The following is a 21,361-nucleotide window of genomic DNA, read 5'->3' on the forward strand; positions in this document are numbered from 1 at the left end:
TACTTGGGTAAAATGAATCTAAATTTGTGATTTACGAATAGGTGATGCCAGATGCTCTTTGCCAGTAAATATAACAAAAATTCAGAGGAAGCTGGGACGGAGAAGACGGACTAATTTAACGTAAAACAACAGCTCTGCTCATCATTTAGTTCTCACTGAATGAGTCCAAGGTGCCAGGCACTGCTTTTGAGAATCAGTAAAAATAAGTGGGGAGAGTACAAGCACATACCCTCCTGATATTGTTTGCATATATATTTGGTCCAATATGTATTCAGAATCAATGACAAAAATGTAAATCCAAAAGTGAGTAAAGCTGGTCACAAGTCCTTAGTATTGCCACTGAAATGCCTGGAGGGCTTTCAGAGCTTCGTTCAAGAAGCTGACAGTCATTTCCATTATGAAGAAACAGCTAACAGGAGAAGACACCAGAGAAGCTGCATGTTTAATGCCCTCTAGCACTTACAAAAGTCACAATCAAAAATGCCAGGATTTTCAAACCTAGAATTTCTGTTTGCAGACGCTAAATATCACTGATCTCACTGAACCTGGAATACTGAAATCTGCAATAAGAAATGCCATAAATACTGTTCAGCCTGAAAAAATCAATCGTGCCTGAAAGAGCCCAAAAGGCAGCGCTTTCCAGGTTGAAGTTGCTTGACGGGCACTCAGAAGGGTGCCTCTGTTCAGCTGCCACCACTGCACAGGGGCCGTAGTTTCAACGCACGGAGGGTTTCGAAGGTACCATCGGTGCTGGATTCTGCTTGGTGATGTTGGGGAGCACAGTCTGTCTGCTCTCAGTCTGACACAAAATTGATGAGCAGGAAAAGGCGCGGAGGGAAAAAGCACGCTTCGTTCATAGCAATGCTGCTGCAAGGTGATGCTGTGTGGTACGATCTCCTGGGAATGTGTACGTAATGCTCTTTGAACCATGAGGGAAGAAATTGTCTGCTAATTAGTTCCCTGGTAATTGGCCATGCAATGTCATTCCTTGCATGAGGACTGCTGGGAAAACATTGGACATCATCTGACTAAAAAAAGAGAAAAGAGCGTTATGTGATGGCAATTTAATGAGATGGGCTTCAAACTAGCCCTAAGCAAGCTGGACAAGAAAAATAAATGGTGGCCTGTTCAGAAGAGATTGAGAAGACAAGATAGTCACAACCATCTGGGATACCTATAGACAAAATTTAGGAGCCTGGGCTGTAAAGGGAAAAAACTTGAAGACAGAATTGTCCTTGCATACTAACGTGGATCCTCAAACACTTTAGGAGTGTCGCTTAAGACCACTGGTATTTGAGAAGACATGCAGGAAATGCACCTCCAGAAGTACACGAGCATTGCACATCAAGAACAGACATCCTTTGAAGTCCCCAGAGACACGGACGCTTAATGGCTCCGGGTGAAAGATCAAAGTGGTAAAGCAAACAGGGCTTCGAGGGCACAGGGCTGCTGCAGCTCACCCGGAGAGGAGGAGCTGGATGAAGCCCTTCCTGGAGCACCCTACGACCAGGGCGGGTGGTAAGCAGGGCCTTTGATCACCCACACGCCTCCTGGAAAAGCAGGACAGCGGGGACCCAGCAGCTCCGCTGTGGTTCTTCGTCATGCCCGTGTACGGCTCCCACCCTGAAAGCGCTTTCAGACACAGGCTGCCTGTGGTGGTATCTTCTACAGGTGAAAACACGAGGCTGAATTTAAATTAATCGGTCAAAATAGCATTGGGGAGCAGGACCTGAGCAGACAGTCAGACCGCATGCAGCTGGTGGTGCGAAGTCCCAGGCAGTGATGCTGGGGATGGGCCTGCCCCGAGAGCAGCGTTTCACAGCCCTCCCTCCCACCCAGGGGGGTTTCAGGCCCCTGTATTTTGTTGCTATTATTCACTTGCGGGTGAATTATATTAACATTTGTATCCAAATGTAGATACCTCCCACTACCACGGGAGCCAAACACAAACACGCTGATTATACAGTGTCTGGGGCACAGCCCTAGTAACGGAGATAAAAATCAACACATCCAGGGAACAAGAAAGAAAAAGGCAGTGCAAGAGTGAGTCAGCAAATGTAAGCAATATGTTAGTCAGACGAGCATTTCTGAATGCACCGCGAGGCTGTTCACGCGGCGGACAAAGTCACATCCCCGATAACCTGGACGACACACCACCCCGGGGTGAGGGGCCCTCCCTTTTGCAAGGGGGCCTCTGCATTGTCATACTGTTTTGGGGAAGGCTTTACTGCAGATTTCTTCCATCGTCCCCCTGCCTTAAGTCGGGGAAAGAAAAAATCTGTGCCACATTTAGAAAGACAAGATGTGAGCGTGGAAATCTGGTAAAGCAGAGGAGGCCGGCCGTGCTGCTGTGTCAGGTGTCATGATAAAGGCTGCAGGTTTCCAGGATTAGCCCGGTCACTTTGCAGGCCATGGAACGCTCCACCGAGCCTGTTTACAAATTAGCCTGTGGTCTGGCTCATCCTCCTGCCAGCCCGCATTTCTCTGCACAACAAGTGACTTAGTGCCTCAGAGTACCACTGCAACGTGCCCCCATCAGCGGGCGGACCTGCCCCTCTGCAAACAGCCATCGGACGGAACCTCTCCTCTCTCGGGTCACACAAATCACAAACGACTACACTGAGTTCAATGGACACAGCTGCGCAAAGCAGTGAGTGGGAAGAAAAAGCAAGGTACATGGCCAGAAGTTTTACAAAAGTCACCGGATTTCAAGTCACCAGCAAACTTATTTGCAGTTTTTCTGATCTAAATCCTGTTATGCCACTTTGAAAATGCAGACTCTAATTAACTCATATTCTTACACAGTCTGGCACCCTGAAGAGGATACTTGCTTTTGTAAATGTTATTTATAAAGCAAGAGCTATTTAATACCTGCTTAACATATATCCATAACCTTCAAAATGTCTCCTATGAGTCAACACTCCCTGACTCAAACTGACATTTCTTTCCCCTTTCTGTTCTGCAAGGCTTTCTCTAGCATACAGCCACCACCCTAGAGCATGGCAGAAGGCAGCCTAAGCCCCTGCCCACGTTAACTGGTTCAACACTGGAGACAAGTAGTTTTATTCTGGAAGAGGAGCACTTGCACAGGGAGGATTGCACGTAAGCCAATCTCTGGGAAACAAGCCCTTTTCAGTTTAATCTTCATGCTTTCTGGTGATCCCCCACATATTACCATTTACTCCATAGCCACATCCCGCATTTACATCCCCTTCATTGGTATTCCTGCAGGAAGCCCGCGGGATGGTGGCTTATTCCGCCTTCAGCAGCACTCGTATCTCTGTCTGAATCAAAGCTACAGCTAACGCCAGAGCCACCTCATGTACTCATGCACAAAAATTTACATCCTCTTCCCATTTAAGTCACAGGCATGTCTCCCACTCACTTGGACAAATCCCAGACGCCAATTTTCATAGTGAAGGTCCTTGAAAGTCTGTAGTTCTCCGGATGGGTGCCTTACCCACTCTTTGAATGAAGCAGGTTGAGCAGGATAGTCTAAGGACCAGACCACAGGGCGTTACCATAGCAGACTGTGAGATCCAGTTAGAGAGGGATGTTTGTCTAATTCACAAATTAGAATATTTGTCCCCGCTCACGCAGCTAGAAGGAAACCGCTCAGACCACATGGGTGCAACATTTTAGGCACACGAACCATGAGCACCTCAGCATACATGCTCTGATGGGTACTAAATATCACGCCGTGCTGTCTCCAGGACTGCTTTCAGGAAGGCCACGCAGGCAGCCTCCAGGAAAGGCAGATGGAGCAGTTTGATGATTTACTGCCTCTGTTGGTCCCTTCCACTCCGCTGCGGGAGGTCACGGCCCCGGGAGAAGTCATGTCAGGCAGCTTTGGCACAGGTGGCCGGTTCACCTAACTGTAGCGGTGGTTGCATCTGCGTGGCATGGGGCAAAAGTTCAGCCCTGGGAAGCTACTGCAGTGCCAGCAAACCCAAGGCAACCCACCTTGACATCACCCCCTTGTGCAACCTGGGTGACAGGGAGGCTGTCCCTGTTGCTTCACAGGCTGGCTGACATTCAAGGGGCAGAATTTCATCCAGCAGCCAGGGAAAACACATGATGCTACCAAGTTTATGTCTGATGTGCTTTGGCTTACTGTACGTGCAATGGGAGGCTCTCAAAAGTGCTGGGAATCAAAGTCTTGCTTTCTTTTGATGTCATATAGGACATGGGAGCTAAAAGACAGACGTCAGCTGAAAGTCAGTGGAATCGGTCATTCTAATCTGGCAAGACTTCCAGTTGCAATGGCTTCAGGCAGCTCTCAGAGCAGCCCTGGTAGCTGTGCAGATCCACCACTTCCAAGGCATCCCTCCTGTTGTTAGAAATGTTACATTATAGAGCTTTCTGTCATTAAAGCATCTAACTCACCATGAATGTGACTGTGGGTTTCAGTCTAGACTTAGCAAAGGGCAAAAAGATACTAAAATACCGTAACTCTCCATGGTAATACAGTGAACACAAGTGTCCCTCTTTCAAGATATACAGCTATTTTAACAACACAAGAGCTACTTGAAATTCCACCAAGTCGACTCATTCTTGAAAACATAAACAAGGCAATGGGTTAAAGATGTCTGAAGCCAAATTCATGTCCCCTGTAAACAGATACAACACGATGTAGTTTAATGGAAAGAGGCCTACTCTCTGCCAGCAATAAATATGGATCATAACTAAGGTCACCAGGACACAGCCTATCAAGACAAAATGCTGGAACATAATCATAAAAGAAAAGCGTAGGCAAGATACTTGTGGTCTGTCAAAAGCCTCCCTCAATTGCATATGCCATTTTAATTGATGCAATTCAAAACTGCTCACCGTACTCGCAAGAGTTCATCAAGATAAACCAAAGGATCGCCCTCAGTATCTTACATACTTTGCATACCTACCCTGAAGCCACCAGCATTTCATTAGGGAAGATGCTCCGTGACACCACAACAGCTGAAGTCACAGGGACTGCTAAGGCAAGCAGAGCATTTGGAAAGCCTGAGGTCAAAATCTGCGTTCCCAGCTTTAATGCCGATAAACGATAGATGCTAACAGACCCTTTTTAGTTATTCTAGTCCATTTTTCTTCTCGATCAAGGGCATGCTACTACAGAAAGCACAGGGAGGAGCTCTGCTCGTTCACCACACAGTAAAAAGCTGTGGTAGCTCTTAGAATTACTATTTCTCCCTAGTCTCTGGATTGCCCGTATTATCAGCCTGGTGTATAATTTTTCCTAAATGTAGACACAATCTCTTTTCATATTCTTCTAGCATCTTTTCCAATTATTCCATTTACAGTAATGACCAGTTCAAAATATGTGAAGTGTCGTAACATTTTACATACCAGATGCTACATTACATTTAGCCAACACATACAAGTTTAGGAACTAAATCTCTTACATTGAAGCCAACGGAAGTTTTACTGTAGACTTTATTTAGGATTTTTCCAGCTAGTGACTGGAAAGTGGCTTTTAAAAGAGAGGCCCCTTTTATACCTGGATAGGATGGGAGCTGAGGAAAGCTACAAGCAAGCACTCTTCTTTTGTTATTGCCCTGTTTCAGAAATCAAGGACCAAGCAACTTCATCAGAAGGTGGCAGCGGGACTACCCCAATGCCGTACGTTTTCTGTTCATCTGGAGACAGCTCAGGGCCAGGCCTGCGCTGCCCAGCTCCACCAGCCCAGCACCAAAACACACGCCAGCTGTTTCCCATTGCGCAGGCTGTTTTACATAAGCATACAGGGCTTCCCCAGCCACCCGTGCTGCCGGCTTGACTGTTCCTAAATGGGAAAAAGATATACAGAAAATGAAAGAGGGAGAGGGAAAGGGTGATAAAAAGGAAAAATTAAGTAGGTATCTGGAAAAAGAAGAAAATGCATGGTGGGGGAGAAAGGAAGAAGGATGGCTGGAAACAACTATGGTCCAGTTAGCTCCCTGGAGTCTCTCTATATTCGGTGCAGAGAAGGGAGTGGTTTTAGGATGCAACTTATCTCCTCAGCTCCCTACTTCAGGATGAGATGACTCAGACACCTTTACGTAGCAGGCGTCTATGTGTGGTCAGACAAATCCCATCACCAGTGCCTGCAGGGTGCTCAAAGGACTGAATGAGTGAACAGTAATATAAACTGTCTGTAATCACCAAATACCAGGATCCCGGACATGCAAACCTCCCGAGCAGGATCAAAAGACATATGTGGAGGAATCTGGGAAAGGCATGCACTGTAACTACCATCTTTATACAGGGGTACCATTACACAAGGACCACCTCTCACGAACATCTATGGCCAGGTTTTCAAAACGTTTCTTTCAGCAAAATGTTTTCTTTCATTTCCTAACAAGCGTGAGCATCCTGGGTACAACGGCCTTGTGACACTCTGGCTCTAAGTGTCGCAATAGGAACACCTGGTGTTGATCCTATCTTTCAAACTAAATTTTGAAATTTGTCCATGATGTAAGCACTGATGTAGGAGGGGAGCTCTTGGAAAATGCTGGAAAGCTTATGGGAAATTGTTAAAAATGAAAAAAATACATTTCAGACATGATATTAGAAGTCAGTGAACAAGGACACATTAACTGAGGATTCCATTCAGCGCTATAACATTATTTTTACCCATGATGTTTGGCTGTCTGGAGCTGCCCTCCCTCTGCTGGGACAGATGCAAAACTCCCCACTGGGTCACAGAGATGGTGGCAATGTAGCTGCACAGATCTGGCTCTCACAGTCCAAGCAATAATTTATCTAAACCTTTTCAAAAATAAGAATGAGGTTTGTCTGCCTGGGGTAGTAGTAGTCTTAAACTAAATCCACAAGCTGCTAGGGGCAAGACAGAGATTTTCATAGCATCCATGGGCAGCGCCTTGCACAGAGGGAATCTCGCCTAGCATCAGACCCCCAGAAATGCCGCAGCATATAGGATTGCTGGGCATTTTCAGCATGAACTGCCAATCCGAGTAAGATTTTAAAATCATGGATTTAACTCCACAGTATTTACAGAGTTCTGAAACAACAAATAATGATTTAACAAAATAAACTGATGGTCTGTGTACACAGAGCCATTGCAAGAGGGAATGTCACTTCCAGACAGTTCTGGCGTGACTGGTACCAAAAACAGTATTTTCTTTATCAGGCACGTGATCAAAAAGGGTATTTAAGCACACAGGAGCAATCAGTTCAGATCAAAGGTTGAATTAGGTCAGTATCTTGTTTCAGACAGTGGCCAACAGCGATCTTATGAAAAAAATGTAACGGGGCAATGCCCTCACAAAATAACGTGAAGAAAACATTACGCATCTCGAAATACTTCTACCTGTTAAACAACCTGTTTCATCAGGGGTCTGCAATCAATGCTGTGCACTCTCATCAGCAGTTCCACTTAGCACATCCTCACAGCTTCAGCTTTTACCTAGGAAACGCAGTGAAATCACCATCGGGTTTTGCTGGCTTTGGGTCAGCTGCCCATGAGCACAGAGATGTCCCTGCACAGGGGCCGGGTCCCCGTCCCCACCCAGGAGAGGGAACCCAGCAAGTCCCCCTGATGATGAGACCCTGAGGTCTAACATGGGCCGGAGCAGCTGTCAGCCCCAGAGCTACCATGTCAACAGAGCAAAAGTCTTCACGAAAGTGAAGACAGCTAATGAAGACAAGAGCATCCAGACATCATCGCGGTGTACAAAACAGCTTGTTTTCTGCTTGGCTGTCAAGCCAAGGAGGATGAAGAATCAAGAAGTAAGGAATTGAAATGTAAGGTGTCCACAGAATTTCCTGCTAATAACCAACACCCCTCTTGGTTGTGACCTGCAAAGACATGGAAAGGGAGTTGGACAGCCAGCCCCTCCGGGGAGAACAAAAAGGAAGAAAACCCAGGACTTTCAGCTGCCTGCAGATTTCGTACATTGGAAACCACAAAATTCCCATTAGTGTTTACAGAGGACCTGCATTCAGCAGATGCACAACAGAAGACCTAGAGGGAAAATTCCCAGTCAAAGCTAAAAGGAAAATTACATAAGGAAAAAGCCAGACTTTGTAAAGATTTGTTAATAAACCCACTATCTGAATGGGACAGTGCAACAGCTTTGGCATCCTGCTTTTGTTTATACTTGGGGGATTTTACTGTCATCTTAAGTACCTCTTAATGGTTCTAAATAAAAAATAAAAGAAGAAAAAAAAAAAGAAAAAGAAAACCAGACAATTTTATTAGCCAGAAGATCAGACTCCTCAATAATATCATTCTGGTGTTTCTACTGAGATGAACTTGGCCCATTGTTTCTTCCCCTTAAAACGTTAATTGGCACTCCCTGGGATTGCTCTTTCCAGGTGTATTTATACTACTGATGGCTTGAGACATACAGGGCAGGTATTTGTCCTTAATAATGCTCTTGACCGACCTCAAATTTTATGTCCAGGGCTAACTGAGGCCATCAGATATCAAAACCAACGCATTCAATTTGAGGAGCTCATAATCATGGATGACGTCCAATTCATTTTTCACTCAGTTTGTAGGCTTCGTATGCTGAAACTAATTACCAACAAATTTTTAAAATTCTATTTAAAAGTTATCATCAGAAGATGTTGAATAGTCTGAAGTTTTATTGGACTATTTGGAGGACAGATCCTTCCATAAATTTGTAATTAAGAATGGTCTGGACTTTTGCAGTTTAAACCCGTGATACCAACAATAAACTGCCTTGCCTCCGATATTACAGCAGCTCTCCTTACTCCTCGGTTACCACAATCAAGGAGACAAACTTTGCCCCACATACTTGGCAAGAATAAAGTATTCTTCAGTGCTAGTACAAGTGTAAAGCTGCATAGTAATACTGTAAGACCATTATGTTTTCTGTACTTTTTAAATGTAGTTACTCATATGGGTCTTACCATCCCAGGATCACCTTTGTGACATGGTAAAAAAAACAACTTTGAATATCCCCAGAAAGGAATTGTTCCCCGTTTTATAGCTGAGGAACTGAGGCACAAAAAGCAATTTTCAGAGATGACACAGGTCCCTGATTTCCATTGAAATTGTGGGACTCTGGCACTTTCCGAAGAACTGCGCCTGACTGACTGATGCCTGACTTGTACAAGGTGGCTATGGCTGCATTCAGTTTGAAGTCAGGCTCCCCATGTCCTCAGAGATTTGTTGATCATCATTCCCCTGCATGCTGTGTAGTACATAAACCACTACATGTACTCTGCAAAGCCCCAAGTCCCCTGGCATGAGGTAAACTGTTAACTTGCATCACCCTCTCTTCTTCCCCACTCTGAATACCAGCTCTTCCCACAAAAGGTCAAGGACTGATCAGCAGATGCAAGATCTGCCCATCATTTCATCATTTCATGGTGTGTCTGCTCTGCCGGATCTGGGTCCCTTCTCTAGCCAAACCGAGGTCACATCGTTTCTGAAGTCCTTCCACCTTGCTCCTGGTCCATAAGTAAGACCCGTGGCAGTCAAAGGCTAAGATGTCCTCACAAAAGTCAACAAGACTTGCAATTGAAGGTCTGCAATGGAGGACACAGTACAAAGCACACAGTGAAGGGCAATATTGGATACCATTGCTACTTTGGATCTGAAGGCAATAACAACCACATTGGCAAACCCTGCACATGAAGTGACACAATTTTCTCCCTTGAATTAGTCTGGGTGCAATCACAGCCCCGCTGTTTCCCAATCTGCTGCTGGCTTGCATGACACTAACCTGAGTGTCCCTGCAGAGAACCCCACCGGGCTGCACTGGCCTCCCCCAGCAAACCCAGCCCCAGGGGATGCGACGCTGTGACACAAACAGGAACAGCATGGCTTGTAGTAGCAGCAGTTCTGGGACGCTTTGGTCGGGGACAGGGCACCACTGTGCTAGGTGCTGTAGAGACACAGGGTAAATGCAAAACCCTTCTACTCCAACCCAGGACAAGGCTCAAGTGGGCTGACAAAACAGTTGGCAAGAAAAAGAGTATTGGGTAGCAGTACGCAGGTAATGTGGTTACACAAATAGCTCACATGTTGTTATAGTCTGAGTCAGTGAAAAGTTTATTTTACATTTTAGCCGATGCTAATTTACATTTAAAGATAATAATATGTTTTAACCTCTGCCCATTTCCATTAAAAGAAAAAGCATCTAAACTCTCTCTTGATTAAGCTTTCCAAAAAGTGTTTTACGTCATCTTGCCTTGTACAGTCCCAGTGGACCCTGTACTACAAAATCATTCTCAAAGCTGCGGAAAGCTCCATAAACACTCATAAAAGTTTACCCTCGAAGCAAAAAAGAAACCCCAGCTCTGTACCCTCCAACACCTCCAGCTCTGTACTGACACCACCTTTGCAGAGAAGGGTGTCTGCATTCCCCATCAGTCTGTCCCCCCTCCCTGGACCCCCAACACACCAGGGGTACCAGCCTGCCAGTGCTAACACAGTCATGAAGACAAAAATACTACAGCCTTTCCCTTACAAATTTTTCTCCCTTTTTATCTCTGTATTTATCGCTAAGAGTCAGCAGATCAAAGTCAGCTGAAAAGGGCTTGGGATAGACTCTTGAGCAAGGGGCAGAGACTCCACAGTGACATAAAGGAAGAAAAAAGTACAAAACATCCTTTTATTCCCAGTACCACTATAGATGGCTGTGGAGAAGAGACCAGCGGCAAACGCAGTGCATAAATTTGAGAGTTAAATACTCGGCCAGACCTTTCTCTGCCGAGACCAACGGGAACGTGACCACGTTTGACTTTTTAAGGAACAGTAGATGTACTGGACATGAATGCTCACTGCGTTTTCAGCAGGGGGGTCAGGGAAAAGGCCAGTTACGTTAGGCGTTGCAGAAAATGGAGTAATCCAGACCCCTAATCACGCAATGAGTTACATGCAGCGATCTCCTGCTTACCCTGAGCCCCATTAAAAGGCAACATCTACCAGCACAGAGTTCATTGAAAGACCAGGATCTAACAAATTATTGTAGCCTATCTACAGTGCTTCTCTTACCAGATTATGGACAACCAGACTCTGCCTGTTTGAGGGAGGAGGAGAATATGGAAGCTGTCCCCACGTAGATTTTATTCACTGCTTTTAAAGAAGACATTTTTTAAAGATTTCTAGGTTGCAAGGGACATGCACATGTAGTGTCCACCTCAGAAAAACTAACAGGAGGAAAAAACGCACCAACCTAAATAACAGTGGCTCGTCATCAAGGTATGATTAAAAATTGGCAATCGGGAAAGGAATGTCGCTGCGCTGCCTAGGAAGAGCCCAGAAGGATGTGCAACAGCATAACAGCCAACAGCAACTCACGTGCCATCGTACAAACTGCTGTCTTCTCAATGTAGGGCAATGACCTTGGCCAAAGATGCTCTCAGGCTGCCTTCACCCAGGATGCAGAAGAGCCCGTGGAAGTTGATTTCAGGTTGCACTTTTGCCAGGACTGATCAAGTAGAGACACTACCATGTAACGGAAAGGATATCCACCTCGTGCCACCCCAACAGCCCTAACACCACATCCTTGTGAAGCTACAGCTTGGCAGACTGGAAAGTTGGACCAGCACGCAGGATGCCTCCTCCCACCAACTCCACGTGGATTTAACCAGTGAAGCATAAAGGTCAGTCGGTCTGTCTGTCTCTGCATGAGTGCCTGTATCCACAAGCTAGCAGAAATAGCCACAGAGGTGAAAATACTGTCTTCCAGGGGAAAAGTTCTCTGTGACTCAACAGGGCCAGGGTGTTCAGAGAAGGAAGGAGATAGCTAGGCACTCTGCACCCCAACCCCAGGGGAAATCAGCTTCTTCCCGTCGCTCCTTTGTCCACTCGCAAAAAGCACCCTGACTCTGGGGGTTCATGCACCACTTGCTACTCAGCCTGTGCTCGCACAAACACCCCTCTGCTTTCACAGGGTACGCCTAGTTGAGGATACTTTTTCAAAAGTGCCAAAATAATTCAGCGTCCTACATCTCATCCCAAACCAAATGCTCCTGAATGTCCCTATTCACTTTTGAAAATGATGGCAAGCTCCTAAATTACTTCTTGCTCCATTCTTACAAGTTATTATTCCCACAAGCACATGGTGTTTCACAAAGTAGAAGAGATGCCTTCACTCTCAGAGGCTTAAAAATTAATGAAGCAATGTGGTAAGAGATGTGTTCATACTCTAGGGGTAGGGTGAACAAAAGGCCAATGCCTACATTTCAGTGATAGGCTGAATCCAGAAGACACCGATGTATTTATCTTCAGGATGACATTTTTGTGCCACCTTCTTATTCCCCCCCCCCAAGAACACACACAGACAGAAGATACCTGAACTCTGAAAGGACATGAACCGTTATTCCCCATAGACTCCATCCTTGTATTTTCAAGGAGCCAAAGCTCTGCGATACTCCAATAACATCAGCCTTTTGCTCAGAAAGGCCTGCGGGATGGAGGAAAGGCAAAGGAGCAGGTATCCTAGTCCCTGCAGCACCAAAGCTGCCATGCACTGGTGGCCCTGTCAGCTTTATGGCCAGTTTGCACAAGAGAGCAGCAAAAAGCCCCTCTGGGGGATGAAATGTGGAGGTAGGCTAAATTCTTGGGCTGACTGAATTTTGCTCAAGTAAAACAGTCTCTCTGCGGTAAAGAGCAACTCATACATCTTCCCTTTGAGTCCTTGCCACGGCACAGAGAGAAGGACAGGGTGACTGCACCATCCCCTCCACATCCTTCACTGGCATTTAGTAAGAGCTCAGGGAAAAAAAAAAAAGAAAATAAGTAATTTACATCAGCTTTTGGCTGCCACACACATATGCCTGGAGCGATACGCACACAGCCTCTCACTCTTGATTCCTGCATGAGGTAAGAGTAGTTTAAGTGGATGAGGGAAGCTTGTTCTGCATTTAGGAAACAAACCTGTCTAGGACGATGGTGCTTGTGTGAATTATTAGCAGGTAAGCACATTTTCAAATCCAAATTAGTTGACCCTCTGTTCTTCCACATCTACCTCCAGTTTTGACCAGAAAGAGAATTACAAAGGATAAATTTCTCTCAGCATCAGCTACACTTTCTGTCTCTCGCCACATAAAAGTTTCAGGTAACAAAAAGTTAAAAATAACTTCTTGCACCAGGATGTTTTTTTCAAATACGCAAACATTTATACTCATCTGAGGTTTACAAAGTTAATTTCAGAGTCCAGTTTGAGTTGCCAGTGCCCTTTAAAGCCAAAAAATGCCCAGCTGCCCTTACGCAGTGCTTCTCTTTACTGAAAGCTCATTAACGAAAACAGCCACTTTCTGCAGCAGAGCCCCACAGCATCTTTGGGGAATAACCAGCTCTGCTTTCATCCTGCTCGTCCTCCTCCGTTCCGACTCGGCTCCCGCTATTACCTGGGAGCACGCTGCCAGCTGCCAAGGGTTAAACCTTGGCTTTTCAGGGAGAGAAACAGGAGAGGAAGAAGCCAGGAGAGGCAAAAGAGAGGGGATCGAGGGGAGCCTGCCCGAGGGCAGCAGCCTGCAGGAGGGTAGCGGCGCTAGGGGCAGGGATGGCCGGAGCTCTGCAGCAGCCGGCGAAGCAGCAGAGGAAAAGTTTCTGTGATTTTAGGCAAGCCCTCGCGTGACGTCATCTCGCCCAGATAATCTCGGCGCAGTCAGCACAGGCCTCCTGCCTCCCCATTGGCGAGCCCCTCGTCAGCAGACATCTGAAGATAATTATTATTGGCCAGACAATTATAACAGGAACAACTGTCACTTCGTGCTGATGCCCGAACCTGGCGCTCTGCAGCACGATGGAGAAGGACCCCGGCGGTCACCGCTCCGTCCATGCATTACTGTCACTTTTGCTTTCCTAAGCACTGGATGGTTTTTGCTACCTCACTGGCTGCAGCTGGGAACGAGGATCTCAGCACTGCAACCCTTTTTGCTGTATGTCTGACTGAACTGTGAATTTTCTGCAAAAATAGTAATGTATTTATTCACAAGAAATAAGGACTAGAGCTGCATTAATTCTCATGCAGCAGTTTAAGGAAAAAAAAAATCCTCTGCAGATTATTTACTTCATCCCTCTTCCCTCTTTGAAGAAGTTTGGGAGGAGATGCTGGGAGAGTTTGATTTGAGAAATCATTTTAAGCAATTATTTTAATAAACATTTGACTTAATGCTGATCTTACTGAAATCAAACCTCCCACGGTCCGAGCACGATAAGATCAAAGCAATACTGTATCTTATATCAAATGCTACCTACCTGGTGGCACTATACATAAATGTACATCAACAACAGCTTTCCCGCAACTTAAAGCATAAGGAGTTTCATGAGAGTAAATGGACCTGTTAGTTCTTTAACCTCCTCAAAACCTGCAATCGCTTGTTTAGGGAAGACAACTTGGTGGCTCTCGCCCTCAGAGACCAGCAGGCTGCAGGTCTGCCTTTGCAGCCTGCAACCTCGCTCTGCCGTTCGTGCCTCCCTGCAGGAGAACCAGGCAGTCTGGGGGCTATACCATAAGGGCGTGCATACGCATAAAGCCAGGCATTCAGGGAGGCACGAAAACCATCAGCTTGTAAGTATCAGGGAACAGACTATTCATTTTTCCTCTGTGTCAAAACAGTAGCCTCTTTACAGCACTGCTAATCTAGGCCCAGGCTCTAAAGAGGTCCCAGAACGATGCGCGTTGCAGGATGGGGGCCTCCCTAAAGTGAAGCAGGAACATCTGGAATGAAGCAAGGAGGACCTCGTTCACTGCCGTTAGACCAATTCGCCATCAGACAGGCTCCATTCATGCCAGCCTCAGAGGGATAATTTCCAGGGGCAGATGGCAGTGAGGAAACAAACCCTAGGATGGGGGTGCACTGAAGAAAAGCCTGGGTGTCAGCAATCAGTGAGTGCAGAGAACATGCACTTGCCCCAGGGAGTGATGGAGCCTGGAGCAGGCTCGGAGGACAGAGGCAAAGGAGGGGTGAGCCCTGGCTGAACAGAACCAGCCACTTCATTCCTCGTACTGTGATTCATCCAGACCCATCATACCAGTACCTAGGGGTATGCCGCTACCCCTAGGCTTTGTGTTCAAGCTTTTCCAGCTTTAGGCTTACACAGTTATAATTAAAAGGGCTTGTCAGTGCTTTAACCAGCTCAGAACCCAGAGGGTATGTAAAGGGATTCATGTCCTGCCTCAAAATGGGCTACGTCTTCATATGTGACCTAGTCAGACTCCAGAGATGCTTCTCAAAACCCAAAAGACAGGGTCAACTCCTTAGAGCCACTTCATCCCCCCTAACACCCTACAGTCTTTTCTTTGGGCCTTGTAAGGTATCAAAAAATATTTCCGAGATGGGAGTAAAATAACAAATGCCACACCTATAGAATTTGTTTATCTCCATGTTAGGCATTGTAATAGTATTGCATCCTAATTTAAATGGCAAGCACAGTATAAAATCCTGCCACAGTCCTTCCTGAAGTCTTAGTCCATCTTCCTGCCTAAAGAATGAACAACCATGTTTATCCCTACAAACTATTACTTAACAACCTCACCTTAGGACGCTCTTACGTTAATGATGTGTACATTAAGACTACGCCTACAAAGTCGAGAAGCCACGTACTGCCATTGATGTCTGCATAAGCAAACCTATCATGTCATCCTGATATGAAGTATAAAAGCCTTCTTAAATGGCCCTTAGCTGCTGTATTTTACCAGTTAAGCTCCCCCGCAAAATTCAAGTGCTGGAACAGGACCTGTTTCATTAAGCGAGTGAATTTCCTGAAGATAAAACCACACAATTTAACCTTAAACTTGGAAGAGTCTTCTACAGCATTTTCAGGAGAAGACTGCCATGACAGAGACTTCAGCAGGCACAGCTCCGTTTCGTTTCCAGAAACGTTCCCAGGCCTCAAGCAGATCGCTCTCCTCCTTTACTTTCATATGAATCAAAGGCATTAATTCATCAGTTCCCTTAGAGAAGGTGAAACTAGACCGAAAAGCGTGTGTGCATGGATCATCATGTCTCTTTAGCTGTACAGCAGCAGCATAAAACTGATGGTCTCCTCCTTTGGACCTGGGAAGTGGGAGCCTGGCCTTAGGGGAGTCCCAGCTGGTGACCTCTGCAGCACATGAGACTGCCAGGTAGATTTTAATAACGCTGCTTAGCATTTATATAGTACCTGACATCTTCAAGGCACTCAGCAAACATTACCTAAGTCGTCAAAGTGCCTCATGAGGGCATTTCAGCATTACTACCCCCCACCCCCCCGGTCTTTCCCTGCTGGGGAAACTGAGGCCTAGGAGCGGTTACGTAATGTTCCCAAGGTCACGTCATGAAGCACAGGAGAGCCAAGAAGACACAGGAGTCCTGGTTCCTCGTCATGTTCTTTAATCTAAACTGCATCTCTCCTGGGTTATTTGGCTATTATATACACTCAGGCATCACCCCCTCCATCCTCTTTTACCAGTTTGTCCTATTCTGATGCCAATTTTATTCTGGAACATGGACAAAATGGGAAGCATCCAACACTCTCAGCCCAAGAATATCTACGTGGTCTCCTTTCTCCTGAAACATGAGTGACACTAGGCATCCCGCAAGAGCTAATGAGCTCACCTGCAGGAGAACAGAGGGAGACATACAAACACTTAAATGGTCATTTTAATTATACTGCCCTTAAAAGTCCCCAGACGAGTCACTGGAGGATTCTAGCAAGTCCCTGGCTGAGATCCACCTAGGATATGGGACCATTCTGCCTTGCAAATGTAGGCACCAAAGCTTGGACCCAGAGACAGTCCTATCCTGCCATTGTCACAGGAGGGTGGCATGGGCAAGGTCCTCACTCAGGAGATACGGGGATGAGGGAGCCCGAGAGGGCAGGCGGCACTGCTGAGGGAGGGCATAATGGCAATGGGAAAGTCGGGGGCAAGCTGGGGAGAGAGACCACGGCAGCAGCAGAAAGGGCAAGACTGGGCACCAGGCGAGGGTGGCCGGGGATGGTGCAGAGAGGCGTGGGTGAGCGCAGGCAAGGTGTGAACACAAGGCCTGTGCAGGCGGATGACGCCAGGACAAGGACCGGGAGGAAAGTGTGGTCGGGCGTGAAGGAGAGGGGGATCCCAGCCCCGAGGGCAGCCCAAGGGACCCGTGGAAGGGGGCAGGGACAGCAGGGGCTCTCCCTCCACCCCTGCCTCCACGCTGCCGGCCGAGGCCCGGGGAGCTGCGTGGACCGCGCCCGGGACCGGGGATGCCCCCGGGGCAGTGCGGGGCAGCGAGCAGGCTCCCGGCACAGCGCTCCCTTTCGGCGGGCAAGGCTGCGTGCGTGCGTGTGTCCGTGTGCGTGCCCGTGAGTCTCCGACTCGCGGCGGCCCGGGAAGCCCGCCGGGTCTCTGCGCAGCACCCCGGCACGGCGGGTCCCGCCGCGTCTCGCCTTGCCCCGGCTCCCCGGCCGCACGCACACGCCAGGAAAGTTAATAGCCGCATGGCTGCAAATGAAGTTTTATTAGGAGCTGGGGGAGGGGAGGGGGGAGGAAAAGGGGCTCCGCGGGGAGCGCGGCACACGCGCAACTTGTTTCGCCGGGCTTGCTGCGCGGGGAGCGGGAGGGACGGGCGGCGAGGGACGGGCAGGGATGGAGGCAGGGGAGGCCGAGGGCAGAGCCGGGGCACGTGTGCGGCTCTGAGCCGCCGGGCCAGCCGGAGGGCCGGGGCACGGCGGGAGGGGGCGGCGGCGGGGCCCGCACCGCACCGCGCCGCCGGCGGGATGCCCCGGCCTTGCGTAAGCCGGCGGGGAGGCGGCGGGGCGACCCCCGCCCGGGCGCGCAGGTAGCGCCGGCGGCAGCGCCCGTGTGCCCGCGCACGGCGGCGCAGAGCCGAGCCGCGCCGAGCCGAGCCGCGCCGCGCCGGCCGGGCGCCCACAGCGCGCACCCGGATGGGCTCAGCGCCTCCCCGCCGATCCGGGCGGGCGGGCGGCGGGGCCCGGGGGGCGGCACTCACCAGTTCTCCTGCATCCACTGGATGGCCGCATGCTCGTTGAACTGCTTCTCGAATTCGTATTCCTGCAAAGTCAACACTGACATGTTCATTGGCCCGGTGGCTGCGGAGCCGCTCCCCGCGCCGAAATGCTGCCTGCCGCCGCCTCGGGAGCCGGGCCCCTGCGCGCCCGCCGCCGGAGAGCCCCCGCCTCTGGCCTGGCCCGCCCCGCCTCAGCGGTACCCCGGGTTTAGCATAGCTCCGCTCCCCTCCGCGCCTCTCCTCCCGGGCCCGCCGGTCTCCTCCTCTTCTGCGGCCGCCGCGCAGCGCCCGGGGGCGGCGCGGTCTTAGTGCCCGCCCGCCGCCGCCGCCGCCGCCGCCGCCGCCGCCGCCCGGGACACCCGCCCCCCGCCGCCGCCCCCCCTCGCACAGCCCCCGCCGCTGCCCGGCGGACGGCGCCGCTCCGCACCGGCGCTGCGCTCCGGCCTGGCACGGAAGAACCACCCCCAGGCCGTCAAAAATAACTACAAAAATAGGAAGCCCCCACCCCTGTGCTGAATCGCTACCGCAGCGCGTTGCGCGCCCTCCCCGGCCTCCCGGGAAATCAAGAAGCGCAAGCTGAGGTTAGCCAGAAAAGCAAACGCATACGCTCCCCCAAAAAACCCTGCCCACCCCCCGACCCACCCCCCCGTCCTTTTTGCATTTAAATTCAATATGCACCTGCTGTGACTGCCGCCACCCCGCGGGAGCGGACCCTCTGCCCCCACTGCCCGGCCAGGCCCGGCGTGGTGCAGGGGCACGGGGCTGCGGCTGGGTGTCCCCATGCGGAGGACACTGTCCTGCAGACAGGCAGCCCCAGGCTCCCCACTGTGGACAGACATGCTTTTGGATGTTGTCGTATGGATGGGGCTGGTGGAGCATGGGGCAGAGACCCCGAGTGTAATTATCACCTGCTCAGCTCCTCTCGCAGCTAGGGCACACGGTGTTTATATGCCCTTAATTTTGCCTTCCCGTCTCATCTGCCACATGCTGATGTCTCCAGCTGAGTTCCTCCGACTCCGGCAGCACCCTGGACGTGCTTTACAGTACAAGCTGGGCTAAAATAGCGGTCCCAGCCCCCACTGAGCTTGCAGTCTGAAGGCAGGGGGAGAACAGCTTTCATTGCAAGAAACCCAGCCGTAAATGAGCAGATCCGGCACAGGTCAGCACGCTCTTGACTCTCGTGGACTTCAGTTCTCATTGACATGGAAGTGCTTAATGTCATTAGACCCAAGCACTGAGGAAAAAAAAAAAAGAGAGCCCTCAAGTTGTGGGACATCAAGAGCTAACCAGTCTGATGTTCCTGCTTGCTTTTTGACCACTGTGCTCTTCAGAGTCATGCTTTTCAGCTTTTATCTCCTTTTTCCCTGACAATTAGAACTTGTCTTTTTTCCTAATGAGGGCTGAGTTTCTTGCACTGCCATCTGACTGGGGGTTTTAAGCAAAACACCAAACCACGCTGCTCACACTGAAACTGCAAGGCGGTGCTAAATTATTATTTATTACCCAGGGGCCCTCAGCAGATGAAGGTCCATAGTCCTTTTCTCAAAGAGATTACTGTCTGTATAGACAAGATGAAGTAGAAGAGAAACAGTCCTAGCCTTGCTTTCCAGATGGAGAAGCTGAGAGAGCTGTAAGGGTTTTCCAAACCACTTCGGATCAGCTTTCAATGGCCACTGAACTGGCCAGTGGAGTGGTGTTTTGGCGAAGCTGACTTCATTTGCACTACTACTCCAAAAGTTCTGCCCCTACAGGTGCGTGTTAGTCTTCTAAATCTGCACTGGCAGGCAGCTTCAGTGGACAGGGACCCAAAGGCAGATGGGGGAAGACAGATGGAGAAATCTCCAGTGCAGCCACAGATGACATTGTGTGGCTGGATGAAGCACGGGGTGAAGGGCTCCTCGCAGGTGCAATGCTTGGGTTCTGAGCCATGGGACTGCTCCTTGCCGTCATGCCAGAGGATAAATGCTGCCCCATGGCAGATACCGGCCTGCGTCCACTGCTCCTCTGCCAGACACTTGCTGTAGGATTATACACAGATGTGCCACCTCCAGCTGAGATATCTCCTGGTGGTGCCCTCACCACAGCATGCGTCTGCACTTGCTCCATTGCTCCACTTGCTTCAGGTGATACTGATCATCCATCTGAACAATATCTTTAATACAGAAATGTGGAGAAATTCATTTGGGACACAACAAATGCTGGCGTATTGTCAACTCTCTTTGGTTAAAAATTACTAGGAAATAAACACGAAAATCTGGACCCCAATTTTGAGAGAACATTTGTCTATCTTGCTCCCATGAGTGACAAAATATTTTTTCTGTCTTAAAAGTGGAGTTGTTACAGAGAAATGGTTACCAGAAATTTTAATTTTTTTGGGAAAAAAAAATCAATATCCCTTTTTCTGCATCTCCAAACTATTTTGGATTAGAAACTTGAATGACTTAATGACTTGTCCCATCTGATTATTTCATGAGTATCTGGTGGGTTGAAGTTTATGGTCTGTGGGTTTCTTTCTCCCAGAAAACAGTTCTTCAGAACAGAAGTGTCCCGAATGTGAAGTTTCCAGAGTGCATGGATGGACTTTACAAACCCTGAAGTGGCGGCTTAGCCAGAAGGTCTGAGACCTGCTCCCTTCCCCTGGCGGCTTCCTAAAGTTGGTGCCAGAGCTGGTGAGGTGCACAGGATGAAGCTGAATGTTATAAAATGCTATGGCAAGGGCTCCTCTGGGGTTAGGATGGCCACGGGGCTTCAGATGAGGTTGACTATTGCCCCCAGGGTTTCTGTCTGGAAATATCTACCCTGGGAGCTCAGCTGCAGTCCAGACTCACAAAGCGTTTTCTGAGTCTCCAGACTCCGTGTGGCGTTTGGTGCTCTTTCAGGAGTGCTGACTGTCAGAAGTTAAGTCCCAGCAACACTTGAAAATCAGCTGTAACAGTTTCAGCTAATACAGTAACAGCCTTGAAGCTAAACCCTACTAGGATTCATATAAGTCTCAGAAGCTCACCAGGGACTTCTCCAGGTTTTCTATAGCTCACAGGACTTCTTACACAGGTTAAACAATCTGCAATGAATCCTTCTTCCCTTCCTGTGCCAGTCCTATGGGGGCTACCTGAAAATTCCCCCCAGCACGTGACTATCTGAAAGTTAATACCGAAGCTCGGGGTCACTTACAAAGTCTGCATGGACAATGGAAGAACGTATAAAATCTTCTTGGCCTTGAGGAAGTTGCTTGTATCAATTTGCAGTCAAGAACAGTAGACAAAAATATATAGTCTGTTTTAAGGGGAAATAACTTTTATGTAACCATTTTTGAAGTAATTTAATTAATTCTCACATAAAAGCAGGAACTTGGAGTGAAAGTTGTAAACACCTTTCAGGAGAAAGGATGTGGGGAGAAGGATATGGTTTCAAGAGACAGGGAATACAACCTTAGTCCCTCTGCACACAT

The 21,361-nt window shown here is 48.6% G+C and overlaps 1 protein-coding gene across 1 annotated transcript in view; it reads right to left on the reverse strand.

Moving 5' to 3' along the window:
* ELOVL6 (ELOVL fatty acid elongase 6) overlaps positions 1–18,136 on the reverse strand; it is an 80,485-nt gene extending 62,349 nt beyond the window's left edge. Inside the window, exon 1 of the mRNA XM_076336899.1 lies at positions 17,896–18,136. Coding sequence (XP_076193014.1) covers positions 17,896–17,984 — 89 coding nt within the window. The 5' untranslated portion in view covers positions 17,985–18,136. The remainder of the gene's footprint in view (positions 1–17,895) is intronic.
* Positions 18,137–21,361: the final 3,225 nt, after the last annotated feature.

This window comes from Aptenodytes patagonicus, chromosome 4 (genome assembly GCF_965638725.1).
Source record: "Aptenodytes patagonicus chromosome 4, bAptPat1.pri.cur, whole genome shotgun sequence".
Taxonomy (NCBI): Eukaryota; Metazoa; Chordata; class Aves; order Sphenisciformes; family Spheniscidae; genus Aptenodytes; species Aptenodytes patagonicus.